Source organism: Meleagris gallopavo, chromosome 29 (genome assembly GCF_905368555.1).
Source record: "Meleagris gallopavo chromosome 29, MGAL_WU_HG_1.1, whole genome shotgun sequence".
Classification (NCBI taxonomy): Eukaryota; Metazoa; Chordata; class Aves; order Galliformes; family Phasianidae; genus Meleagris; species Meleagris gallopavo.
The window spans coordinates 3,299,373-3,312,209 of record NC_139432.1 but is presented as its reverse complement, the minus strand read 5'-3'; the positions used below and the strand labels follow the sequence as shown (position 1 = coordinate 3,312,209).

General features: G+C 41.3%; 1 protein-coding gene across 1 annotated transcript; it reads left to right on the top strand.

Moving 5' to 3' along the window:
- Nucleotides 1–76: 76 nt before the first annotated feature.
- DHX8 (DEAH-box helicase 8) lies at nt 77–11,533 on the top strand. Its single transcript, XM_010724559.4, has 23 exons — nt 77–222; nt 457–542; nt 761–833; nt 1,118–1,203; nt 1,708–1,817; nt 1,921–2,232; nt 2,516–2,660; nt 3,001–3,204; nt 3,577–3,664; nt 3,816–3,913; nt 4,009–4,156; nt 4,427–4,608; nt 4,969–5,163; nt 5,406–5,591; nt 6,105–6,315; nt 6,637–6,818; nt 7,042–7,182; nt 7,466–7,621; nt 7,823–7,960; nt 8,302–8,430; nt 9,019–9,215; nt 9,371–9,550; nt 10,075–11,533. Exons 1-23 carry the CDS (start codon nt 111–113, stop codon nt 10,292–10,294), a joined length of 3,579 nt encoding a protein of 1,192 aa, XP_010722861.1. The 5' UTR covers nt 77–110; the 3' UTR covers nt 10,295–11,533.
- The last annotated feature ends 1,304 nt before the right edge of the window (nt 11,534–12,837 follow it).

The following is a 12,837-nucleotide window of genomic DNA, read 5'->3' as shown; positions in this document are numbered from 1 at the left end:
TGATTGGCTACGGAGCGAGCCTCTCTAGCACACCCACATCCTCTCTATGATCAGCCCGACTTCCGGTGCCTCCCGGATGCGGAAGTGGCTCCGGGTATGCGGGGGAAGCTATGGCGGATCTGGCGGCTTTGGAGGAGCTCGCCAAGCTCGAGTATTTGTCACTGGTCTCCAAGGTCTGCACCGAGCTCGACAACCACCTGGGCATCAACGATAAGGACCTGGGTGAGCGAGGCGGGGCGGCAGCTGCGGGGGGAGGGCGGTTGTAGCTGGGCCTGACGGCTGCAAGGCCTTCAGCGAAGGGCTTTTGGTACTCAGAACAATTAAAAAAGTCTTCCGAAGAAACGTTGTGACGAAATTTGATGTGAGCTCCCAGAAAGGGAAACCGCCGCCCTGTAGATAGATGGATCTCGCTAGGCACTGCCCTCGTTTGATTGACTTTGTGCTCTTTCTTTGTAGCCGAATTTGTGATCAATCTCGCCGAGAAAAACACCACGTTTGACACGTTTAAAACTGTTCTCCAAAAGAATGGGGCTGAGTTCACTGTAAGTGAGATCTGAATGCTTTTTGTGTATTCCTTTGTCCTGATTTATCAAAGAGAGTTGTGGGCATTGGCTGCTGATTTTTTTTCAACTGCAGAGCTATGCAATATTCAGCTTTCAGTTTTCTTTGCCCTGTTGTTTACTCCTCTGTTGTGCTTTGTAATAATGAACAAAAGTGATGCTGTCACTTCTTAGATCTAAGCCTTCCTTTTCCTTTTCAGGATTCCCTTATTAGTAACTTGCTGCGTCTCATACAGACAATGCGGCCTCCATCAAAGCCATCTACGAGTAAAGGTGAGTGAAGTCTTTTCCCTTTCATCAATTCAGCAAAAAAGAAATAAAAGTAACAAAACTGTACTCTCATGTCCTTTGCAGTTTTTGCTTGTATTTATAGAGACAATATATATTTGTCTGTATTTATACAGAGCAATATATGTTAGTATTCTAAAATCTATAAGATCTGTATTAACCTTTGTATTCGGCTGAAACTTTATATTTAATTTCAGATAGGCTGAGCAGAAATCATTTTGACTCTTCAAAATTTTCTCATTTGTTTGTTTTATTAATTTCCAAATCAGAGGCTGTTGTCAAACCCAAGTCGGAAAAGGAAAGGTTGAAGGAATTATTTCCAGCCCTTTGCAGGCCAGACAATCCCAACGTTAGGGTAAGGTTACGATTTCAGTTTTCTTTCAAGAGTGTGCAAAAACGCAGTTTGTGGCTTTTTTGATGTCTCTGTTTATTTCAAGTTTTTCTTCACGTTAGCGTTTGTATCTCCAGCCAAAGCATGAATAAGAGCAGACTAAGAAATAAAACATAAAAGAGCCCGAAGGCTGATATTATTGGATGTAGTCAGCAGGAATAGCTGTTACAAACAGTTGCTTCTACAAACTTATGTTTTGTAGCTCAGTAATAATTTGAGGTGTTGGGATGAAGCTGTCTTTTATGTAGAAGCAGATTGGCACATTATTGTGGCAAAATAAAGTAGCTCTGTTACACTTTTCATTTCTTCCTATCATATATTCTGCCTGATCTTTTTTTTTTAACTTGCATTCTTTTAACTTGTATTCTTTCTGAATAGAAATGCATGAGATAATTTTTTCTGTAGGTGAATTCTCTGTGATGGATTTTTTTCTCAGCTGTCTTATGGAATGATTCTCTGTTCTTGTAGAATATGCTGGATGAAGATGATGTGAAAGTGGCAGCGGATGCACTTAAAGAACTTGAAGCTCTGATGCCTACTGCAGACAGGCAAGGCAAACAAAGGAACAGCGACCACCGGTGTGTTTTTAATTCATCTTTAAGGGAATGGATATTGGCAGTTGATATTGTCTGCTCGCTCTGTGGAATTTCAGTGTGAATATATTTTCTTTTGTTTGTTAAGGGCAAAGAAAAAGAGGAGGAGCCGAAGCCGGAGCAGGGACAGGAAACGAAGGCACAGATCTCGCTCTAGATCTCGTTCCAGGACTCGGGACAGGAACAGGGGTAAATCCAGATACCACTCAAGGAGCAGGAGCAGGAGTCCGAGTAGGGACCGTAGGGATCGAGACAAGTACATCGAGAAGAGCAATGAGAGATGGAGAGACAAGCATGTAGACCGTCCACCTCCTGAGGAGCCTTCCATTGGAGACATTTACAATGGCAAAGTCACCAGTATAATGCAGTTTGGGTGCTTTGTGCAGCTGGAAGGTCTGAGGTATGTTATAATAATGACAACAAATCTGGTTCTGTTCTGCCTCTGCTTTTTTCTGCTGGTGTCTTAAGGAGGTTACAGGGCTACAAAAAGGTACACTGAGTTTTGTTGCTAAAATCATGTTCTGTTTCAGAAAACTAAGGTAGACAGAGGAGAATGTTAACTATTTTTACAAAACGTACACAGACAGTTGACAACAAAATATTTTCATCCAGACTGTGAATGATCTGAAGAACCATCTGAGTAATAATGTTCAACATCTCATATAGCTCTGTTTCACCTACAGGAAGCGTTGGGAGGGCTTGGTCCACATCTCAGAGCTTCGAAGAGAAGGACGCGTTGCCAACGTTGCTGATGTTGTGAGCAAAGGTCAAAGAGTAAAGGTCAAAGTGTTATCCTTTACTGGATCCAAAACCAGCCTGAGCATGAAGGTATGGAATTGTCACATCCCACTGGATGTGGAATCCATTCTGTGGTGCTTAGTGTAGAAGTTATGGGATGCTAAGATGTTTAAAGATTACATTTCTTTCTGTTATCTTGTTAGTGAATGCTAACACGTAACTCTTCAAGTCAGAGGTACAACTGTAGCTCGTTTTTTAAGTGACCTGTTATCTCTTATTCATTTTCTTTAGTTTCTCCTGTGTGTTTCTGATGTAGTAGTCTGAACAGTTCTTTTGATTTGACACCCACCTGAGTGACTGATGAAACTTCTTGCTATGCTTGTCTAGATGCAACATAAGTAGAGCTGAGTAATTAATCTATCTAATGTAGGATGTTGATCAAGACACTGGGGAAGACTTGAATCCAAACCGGAGGAGAAACTTGGTTGGAGAAAGCAATGAAGAAACTTCTATGAGAAATCCTGACAGACCCAGTCACCTGTCCTTGGTGAATGCCCCGGAGGTGGAGGATGATACCCTGGAACGGAAACGACTCACCCGAATTTCAGACCCAGAGAAATGGGAAATAAAGCAGGTGTGTTTTGTCTTGAGGGAAATACGGTGTCATTCAGTAAAACTGCTAAGTTTTGTGGTCTAAAATACAGTGCGTAGTTTAATTTATACTTTGATTCTAAGTATAGAGTCTGCTGCTTTCTTACGGGACTTTTTGGCCAGCTGTCTCGTGCTTATGTTATGCAGAATAACAGAAAGACTGTCCTGAGGCGAGATGAGCTGGGGAGATGTGTCCAGAATGTCCTCAACAAAGGAATGGTCCCTTGTTTTGAAATCAGAACATTCCTTTATTCCTGACTGCAAGTCTGACAGTATCATAAGAACTGAGACCTGATGGGTGTAAGCTGTGTTTGTTGATGGGGATAAATTCATGTTTTATTCATTCTCTTACCAGATGATTGCTGCTAATGTGCTTTCTAAGGAAGAGTTTCCTGACTTTGATGAGGAGACTGGGATTCTTCCTAAGGTCGATGATGAAGAAGGTAATGTTTCTAAGTAATCTTATGGTTCTTAATTCCTTATGTTTCTGGACATAACGAATCACATTTCTGCTGTGAAATGAATGTGAAACATATCACAATTTTCTAAAACATTTAGAACTTTCTGTTAAAATTACCACTTCTTGATTTTTAGATGAAGATCTCGAGATTGAGTTAGTTGAAGAGGAACCACCATTCCTTCGAGGTCATACTAAACAGAGCATGGATATGAGTCCTATAAAAATAGTAAAGGTAAGAAGAGATTTTTAGGATTAAAAACAGTACACTTTATTTAATTGATTTAGTTGGGAGCACTTGAAATTTTAATGTTTTTTCTTGCTTTTCAGAATCCAGATGGTTCATTGTCTCAGGCTGCAATGATGCAGAGTGCTTTAGCTAAAGAAAGAAGGGAACTTAAACAAGCCCAAAGAGAAGCAGAGATGGATTCTATCCCCATGGGACTCAACACACACTGGGTGGATCCTCTCCCTGATGGTATGCCTGCACACATCTAAATGTGAACTGTGCATTTTTTGTGGCAGCTGAGGATGCATTACTAAATAGCAAGATAGATAGTGAAACAATTTTATTTGTTTTTAACCTGGAAATTAATGTAATACAGGGGGTATATATCTAGGAACTTTGAAAATGCATAAGTACACAAGAAAAATATGGAAGGTGTGGATGATGGAGTGATAGGAGCAGGATTTTTGGGATCTGTGCTGTGTGAACTTAAATGTGATAATGAAATTGTTTCTTTTCTAGTGGATGGAAGACAAATAGCTGCAAACATGCGAGGTATTGGGATGATGCCCAATGATATCCCAGAGTGGAAGAAACATGCATTTGGTGGCAACAAAGCCTCTTATGGTAAGAAGACACAGCTTTCTATCATTGAGCAGAGAGAGAGTCTCCCAATCTTCAGACTGAAGGAGCAGCTGATACAAGTAAGACTTGAAATTATGTTTGAACAAGCAGTAATTTAATATAAATGTTGTTTTAGCTTGTTAGTAGGTGAATAACCATTTGGTAAGTGCAGAGCTGTAACTCAGAGTAATTATTTTTACTTACAAATATATATGTTAGTAAACCAAAATTAAAACTAGAATCACATGGGCAAAGAGACTTGTCAGCTACGTGGTTGAGAAGTTTGCAGACTCTTTCAATAAGAGGATATCACTTTTGGTCTGGGTCAGCTGGAGCAAGAGAAGTAGGTTTTCAGTCTAGTCCTAACCATACTATGTTTATTTTTGCTTGTTCTCATTTTTGGAACTGTTCATATATGTATTTTTAATGATCTTTTCTAGGCTGTGCACGACAACCAGATTCTGATTGTTATTGGAGAGACAGGATCTGGGAAAACAACACAGATTACTCAATACCTGGCTGAGGCAGGGTATACATCAAGAGGAAAGATTGGATGCACTCAGCCTCGCAGAGTGGCTGCAATGTCTGTTGCAAAGAGAGTGTCAGAAGAATTTGGTTGCTGTTTGGGACAAGAGGTGAATTTCAGAGTTGAATGATGTGCCAGAATAATTATGAAGAAAAGCAGGAGAAATCAGTAGTGGAGCTGTTTGTTGTTTTTTTTTTTTTGCTAATGTACGTGTGTGTGTTCCCTTGTAAGCTCTAAAATTGGCTGGCATAATAATCAAACTAAGAACTAATGGTGGTAATTACTTCTTTTGGATGCAGATTCAGTTTTAATGTAAAAATGGTGTGTTTTCTATTCAACTCATCCTCTTAGGTTGGCTACACCATTCGATTTGAAGACTGCACTAGCCCTGAAACTGTCATCAAGTACATGACAGATGGTATGTTACTGAGAGAGTGCTTGATAGATCCTGATCTGACTCAGTATGCCATTATTATGCTGGATGAAGCCCACGAGAGGACAATTCACACAGATGTGCTCTTTGGACTCTTGAAGAAGGTAATGTCATATCTGATTTTTATTGCTCTGATGTCCCCTGTGTGCTATACACAGGTAGGAGCCCACTGGGAAAGGAAAGGCCACACAGGTCAAGTTCATTTCAGTGCTGAGTTTCTTAAGAAGCAAAGCTATGTTCCTAATAATTTGTTATCCACATTTTTTCTCTGTGTGAAGATAAAGCAAGCAAAATTCAACAGAAACAAAAAGCTTTAGCTCTCCAAGGTGCTTTTAATGTTGGGTGAGCAGAGGAATGCTATTGCGTTGCTCTGTCTTCTCTGACCAAAGCTTTCTGTGATGGGTGCTGCTAAGGAAGGTTTGAAATGTGACCTCAGTGACTCATTATTTGAAATTCTCAATGCTGGAATGAGTCACCCAATTATTTGTCAAATTGCCTGAGACAGTTGGTCACGTTTCTTTCTTCAGTACGAAATATTTCTTTAACTGAAGTCAATTGCCATGTATTAGTTGTCCCAAAGACAATAAATGACCTGAGTACTTTCTTTCCTGCCACAGACAGTGCAGAAACGGCAGGATATGAAGTTGATAGTGACGTCGGCAACACTGGATGCTGTCAAGTTCTCTCAGTACTTCTATGAGGCTCCAATCTTCACAATTCCTGGCAGAACATACCCAGTCGAAATTCTGTACACAAAAGAGCCAGAGACAGATTATTTGGATGCTAGTCTGATTACAGTAATGCAGATCCACTTAACTGAACCACCAGGTGAGTGGAGAGTCGTGATTCATGGATGGTGAGTCTGGGTGATCAGTAACTGAGGGATTGTAACCTGTGAGCAATATCTTTCTGACTCATGGAATGCAGTTGGTAGCAGGAGCAGAACAGAGACTCTTGTCTATTGTTTGCAAATACAGTAAATAAAATGCTAAAGATGCTGGGTGAAAGACAAAGTGTGTTGCTTCTGGCTGAGGGGACTAGCAAAAGTGGGGCTCTCTGCTTCAGATGGAAAGGTGTCATATGAAATGTGGTAATACAGGAGCTGTACTAAGCATATTTGATCCTATGCGTATTTTACTTCCTTTGTAGGTGATATTTTGGTGTTTCTAACTGGCCAGGAGGAGATTGACACAGCCTGTGAGATCCTTTATGAAAGGATGAAATCTCTGGGACCTGATGTTCCAGAGCTGATTATCCTCCCAGTATATTCAGCCTTACCCAGTGAAATGCAAACCAGGATCTTCGACCCAGCCCCACCAGGAAGCAGAAAGGTAATTTCAGCTAAGTGTGACTTCATTTTCTCCTGGCATATTTTAATAGTTGGATATATTACACTGCTGCTCATACTTTTAGCATTTCCGATCCTTATAGTTACAATTTCAAACAAAGGGCAGTACTTTTGGAGAAAAGGTGGCTTTTACATAGCATGGAGAATGTTTTTGGTTGCATATATGCCTATACAAAGTGGTTACTGAAGCAAGCTGTTGTTTATAGGTTGTTATTGCCACTAACATTGCTGAGACATCGCTTACTATTGATGGAATATATTATGTAGTCGACCCTGGCTTTGTGAAGCAGAAGGTATACAACTCCAAGACTGGGATTGACCAGCTGGTTGTTACACCAATCTCACAGGTAGGCATTCTGTACTCAATGCTTTTATTTCCTGCTGTTAACATGCATTTAAATGGTGTGGAATCCAAGCACACGGAAGCAAAGTAAGGCAATGATAAAACTGCATTTTTGAAAACTCCTTGAGATTCTTTGTGGCCATGCTAAGGAAAATGTAACTTTTCTGGGACGTACTGGAAATCTTTTTATCTATCACAACAAATAAAATGGTGAATAATTCTTTTACTTCACATTTTTTAATGGTACCTGTTTACACCTGTTCACTGACATGCCTCTTTGCCTTTAGGCTCAAGCAAAGCAGCGAGCAGGAAGAGCTGGGAGAACAGGACCTGGGAAATGCTATAGGCTGTACACAGAGCGTGCTTATCGAGATGAAATGCTAACAACCAACGTGCCTGAAATCCAGAGAACAAATTTAGCCAGTACAGTACTCTCCCTGAAGGTGGGTATTTTTCTGACTTTAAGCAAGTCAGCCTGATTATAAACTTTTCAGTGAATTAGGCTCTGCCTCAACCCTTTCCATGGGGGTTCAGTCAGTTGAAGTTAGTGTTTTGTTTTGATGCTTATGTATTTCTGGCTGGAGTTTGGTGTCTTCCTTCTCCTCCGTGTTGTAACTTGCCTCTTGTCCACTCCCTCTGCTCAGGCTATGGGCATCAATGATTTGCTGTCCTTTGACTTTATGGATGCTCCCCCAATGGAAACTCTCATCACTGCCATGGAGCAGCTGTACACTCTGGGAGCTCTGGATGATGAGGGATTACTCACTCGACTTGGGCGCAGGGTAAGCTAAATAAAACACTTCTTGGTGCTGTCTGGATTGCCAGTGTTTAGAGGGTGACATGGAGATGTTGTTGTGTATTTTCTGCTTTTTAAGGATCAGCTGTTATTTTCGCTTATTCATAAGGTTACTTATATGAATATGTGAAATAATCTCCTGTAAGTCTTGAGATATCCTTGTGATTGTGTGTATAGACAAATAATTTAATGTTGAATATAATTATTCTGGGTAATACACACAGTTTTGATGAGAAAGCATAGGAGAAAGAGCTTTTCTCTATTCCACTGAGGGAACTCAAGATTTTTTGAGACTTTTCAGGGTACTCTGAAACAATTCTTTTGCAGATGGCAGAATTCCCCTTGGAACCCATGTTGTGTAAAATGTTGATCATGTCTGTACATCTGGGATGCAGTGAGGAAATGCTGACAATAGTCTCCATGCTGTCTGTTCAGAATGTGTTCTACAGGCCGAAGGTAAGGAATGCTGCTGAGAGGAAGCACTGTTACAATATGAGTTCGTTTTGTGGTGACTGCCTTAAGTCTTAGGGAGTGAGCATATCTGCCAAAAGAAACCTGATGGTTCATGCATTGCATATCTGCTACCTTTTTTGGACATTCTGTAGCTGGGGGGATGCTAGTAGTTTCTTTGCATGTGAAGATGGAAGTTACAAGTCTTTTTCTTTTCCCAGTAAATACAAATAATCCTAAACCAAGTCAGCTTTAGCTCTGCAGATCAGGATGGCTTTGTCATTTTCATGTATATGGAATGTATTTCTCCAGGACAAACCACTGATGATTGCTTTTAAGTCAGCAAGCAGCAGAATGTGCTGTGGTAGGATTCTTTTGCATCAGACTGCTCTTGAAACCATCGGTTCTTTGTTAGGATGGCCTGCTGCAACTTAGAGCAAAATGAAGTTAACAGATAATATAATACAGTGTCTAATTAATGGCTTATGAGCAGATTGGACAAGTGGGGAGGGGTTGGAAGAGCAGCAGGGTCAAAGCCACTGCTTCAGTACCTCTGGTAAGATGTAAATGATGGATGCATACTTTATGTGTTAGGATAAACAAGCACTTGCTGATCAGAAGAAAGCCAAGTTCCATCAGACAGAAGGTGACCACCTCACTCTGCTGGCTGTGTACAATTCCTGGAAGAACAATAAGTTTTCCAATCCTTGGTGCTACGAAAACTTTATCCAAGCCCGCTCCTTACGCAGGGCACAGGACATCCGCAAGCAGATGTTGGGCATTATGGACAGGTGAGCATCTCCAGAGGAACAGGTACTGACTTTGTACTGTTCTTATACTACGGTAACTCAATAAAATGTATTAATCTGATGATAGTGGCTCCACTTGGATGTGTAGAACTCTGATTTTTTTTTTTTCTTTTTTCTCCCTAACTCTTTTCTGGCAGGCACAAACTGGATGTGGTGTCCTGTGGCAAGGCAACAGTCCGAGTCCAGAAGGCCATTTGCAGTGGTTTCTTCCGAAATGCAGCAAAGAAGGATCCTCAGGAGGGTTATCGAACACTCATTGATCAACAAGTAGTCTATATTCACCCATCCAGTGCTCTCTTCAACAGGCAGCCAGAATGGTAAGGTGTCATGGTTTTATGAGTTTTTGTTGTCTAATTGATGTAAGGAGAGGGATATCATGTAATTTCCTATTTCAGTTCAAACTCCATAACTTAAAAGCCTGTTGTGTGCACTATTTGTAGTATGCAGATCGAGGTGTAGGCTTCTGACTTTCTGCAGTGGGAGAAGTTTCAAATCTGCTTTTGGCTCTTTCTACTGCTAGAATGTGTGCCTCTGCAGACATGAGACTTTCGTTTAGAACCAAAGCTGGGACTGAATTAATGATAGTTTTGTGTTTCTGTTTTGTGGAATTGAGATTTGTGGAATGTTGAGAAAGAGAATGAATTGTTTTGAACTGAATGGAACATTTCTTTGCTAAAGAAGTAGGAGAGGAAAAAAGAAGATGGTTCTTCTGGAGGGTTCTTTTGGAGTGTTATGCTGAACAAGGGAAGAATCAGAGATAAAGTGCAGCCCTTGACGTGCCTCTTTTTGTTTTTTTTCCTTTGGAGATCTCAGTATCCCAAATTGCTGTCTCTTTTCACAGGGTGGTGTATCACGAACTGGTGCTGACCACCAAGGAATACATGCGTGAAGTGACAACCATTGATCCCCGCTGGCTGGTGGAATTTGCACCAGCGTTCTTCAAGGTTTCAGATCCAACCAAACTGAGCAAACAGAAGAAGCAGCAGAGGCTTGAACCTCTGTACAACCGCTACGAGGAGCCCAACGCCTGGAGAATATCGCGTGCGTTCCGACGCCGATAACCTCCCTGCCCTCCTCCACAGACTGCTTTTCTATGTGATTTTTTTGGACTGTTGTGTCCAAAAGCAAGTTTAAAAGCAAGTGTCCTTTCTTTTAGAACGCTTGCAGTTGGAGTTGACTTACAAAGTTGACAGAAAAGAGGTGCTTTCAGAGAAAAAGCACAAGGGGGCGGTGCTTGCTTATGTCAGCTGCTCTTCAGATTTCTACAGCATGTGACAAATGTCCTCTGTGCTGCATCACTTCAGAAACGGCCCTTGAAACACTTGGAGTCATTCCCTTTTTTTTTTTTCTTTCTTTTTTTTTTTTTTTTTTTGAGACGAAACCTTAAGGCTCAGAAATCTGAGCAGAACAACAACAATAAAAAGGCAGTGGTTAAGAAATAGCTGCTAACCAACCTCACTGTTTGGAATGACCAGAATTATTTCTTGACTCTGCTAAGGGATTTATTTCAACTTACACTCTCAGACAGTGGTTGTTTTGAGGGTGCTGCTTGTTCTGCATTTTTCCTGTTCACTTTAACTATTTGTCCCTTCTGCAGTGAGCTATTTAGTATCTATGGTTTTGGAATAATGCAGGAAAGATCCCTTGAAACTCAGCTAGAATGTCTGTTATACTTGGATAATGGCACAGGTCAGACTGCAAGTCTTATCCTTCCTCACCATCTCCCATGTGCTGAAGGCTAGTATATCAAATGGTAATTAACCACATCCACTCTGTAGCACGGCTCTGTCTATGAGCATAAGTGGTTGCAGATGTTTGGACTTTCTCTACAATGTGTCATGTGTTTTATTTCCACTTACAGTGCTTGGTGACATCACAACTGTTGGTTTTTCAATAGAATATTCTCTTACAGCTGAAATGTCTGTAAAACACGGTGTAACAGTTCCTTATTTAAGAGCAGATCTGACTGCCTGGTGTGCACTATGTCATGCTGGAGGTATCTGTAAATTGTTTTTTTTTGCTGTTGCAAACAGATGAAACTTATTTGGTGCCATAGATGGAGATCTCCAACTTTTTTGTTTGCTAAAGTTGTTTAAATGAGTAGAAAGAACTTGGCTGGTTGTTCTATATATATTCAGCTACCAAGAAATATGCTTCAATCTGAAAAGGAGATATGTTGTATTTATGTACAGAAGTGGACAGGGATGTTGTATATACTGTTTTATTATGTTCTATAAATACCCTGAGCTCTTCTCTGCTGTTACATCTTTACAGAGCTAAATAGAATTAGAAACTTTGTACGTTTGGAGGCTGTTTATTTTCCTTGTGTCACTGTGCAGATGCAGTTGTCCTATTGAATCCTCTTCTGAGCCATTTCCCTTCTGCCTGCTGGCAGAGAACAAGCTTAGCAGTGAATTAGCTACAAATAAAGGGGGAAAGGATACAGGGAGTGAATAACTGGGCACGATTAAACTGAAGGGTTGCAATGAGTGCCATTCCCCAATGGTTGGCAGGCAGACTGTTATTTGCCTCCAGCTTGTGCTAGTGAGCTGCATCAAGCTATGGTTGGTTTATATATATATATATACATATGTATATGTTTTTATATCTTATTTTGTAGGTCTTATTTCTTCCTGGAAGTCCAACCTTTTGCCCTTTATGCAAGAAAGATAAATGTGATTTTTACAGCCGCCCTCACACGTGCTCCATCTGCTATAGTAACTACTTTAGCCTCATTAATGGGCTTGTTACCAGAGCCAGTGTGACAGCAAAGTGCTCCTTATACAACAGGGGCTTTGTTTGTAGTAATTCAGTTTCCATGAGCTTTCTGTGACGATTGCAGAGGGGCTGTGATGTCGACCCATTAGCACTTGTGTGGAATTTTTCATTTATGAATGTATTGTTCTCTTCAAGCCAGCTGGGAATACAGTGAGTACCCATTTTTAGCACACGTGTTTTGTGTGTGCATTTTCTGTCACCTGCATAAATCCTTGGGCTGGTATCTCTGTGCTGGAGCTGCGTTGTGCTGCTTGGTCTGGGCTGAAAATGGTGCTGGAGCTCAGGGAGCTGCTTGGCCAGCAGTCTGTGTTCAGGAAAGAAAGGAGGGAATCCTTGAATGCAGAAAAGTTTCTCTTCTCTTTTTGAAACAACAGGCCAGAATAAAAGCAAAGAAGTGGAAACAAATTGGATCCTGGTGGCTCCTGGCTGTTTTGGAAGTGTTACCATTCATTTCTACCACCAAGTTCTGCCCCACTGTCAGTACCTGAAAACTCTGCTGATGGAAATCCATTGTCAGACTGGTGCAACTGAGCAGAGCCAGCAAGGGGAGGAGGAGCTGCTGGGTGACACAGGTGATACTGAGCAGTGCTGAGGGCCACGGCTGCCAAGCTCTGCCCTCTGGGTGTCTGCTGGAGCCCTGGGGTCCTCCTGCAGTGAGCTGCCTCTGAGCATGGAGGTGTGACCTTCTGCACTACAAATCCAGGGAAACCTAAGGATCAGAGTCGGGGAGAGCACTCAGAGTCCCTGCAGCACCAGTGGTGAACACAGGCACTGCTCACCTGTGCTCAGGTGTGCATCCTTGCACCGATTTCTTTCATAATTTTCA

Coding starts and splice junctions, on each gene's coding strand:
- DHX8 (XM_010724559.4), top strand. CDS start 111: ATGGCGGATCTGGCGGCTTTGGAGGAGCTCGCCAAGCTCGAGTATTTG. Junction 2,233..2,515: donor GTGCAGCTGGAAGGTCTGAG/GTATGTTATAAT, acceptor TTTCACCTACAG/GAAGCGTTGGGAGGGCTTGG. Junction 4,157..4,426: donor GGTGGATCCTCTCCCTGATG/GTATGCCTGCAC, acceptor TTTCTTTTCTAG/TGGATGGAAGACAAATAGCT.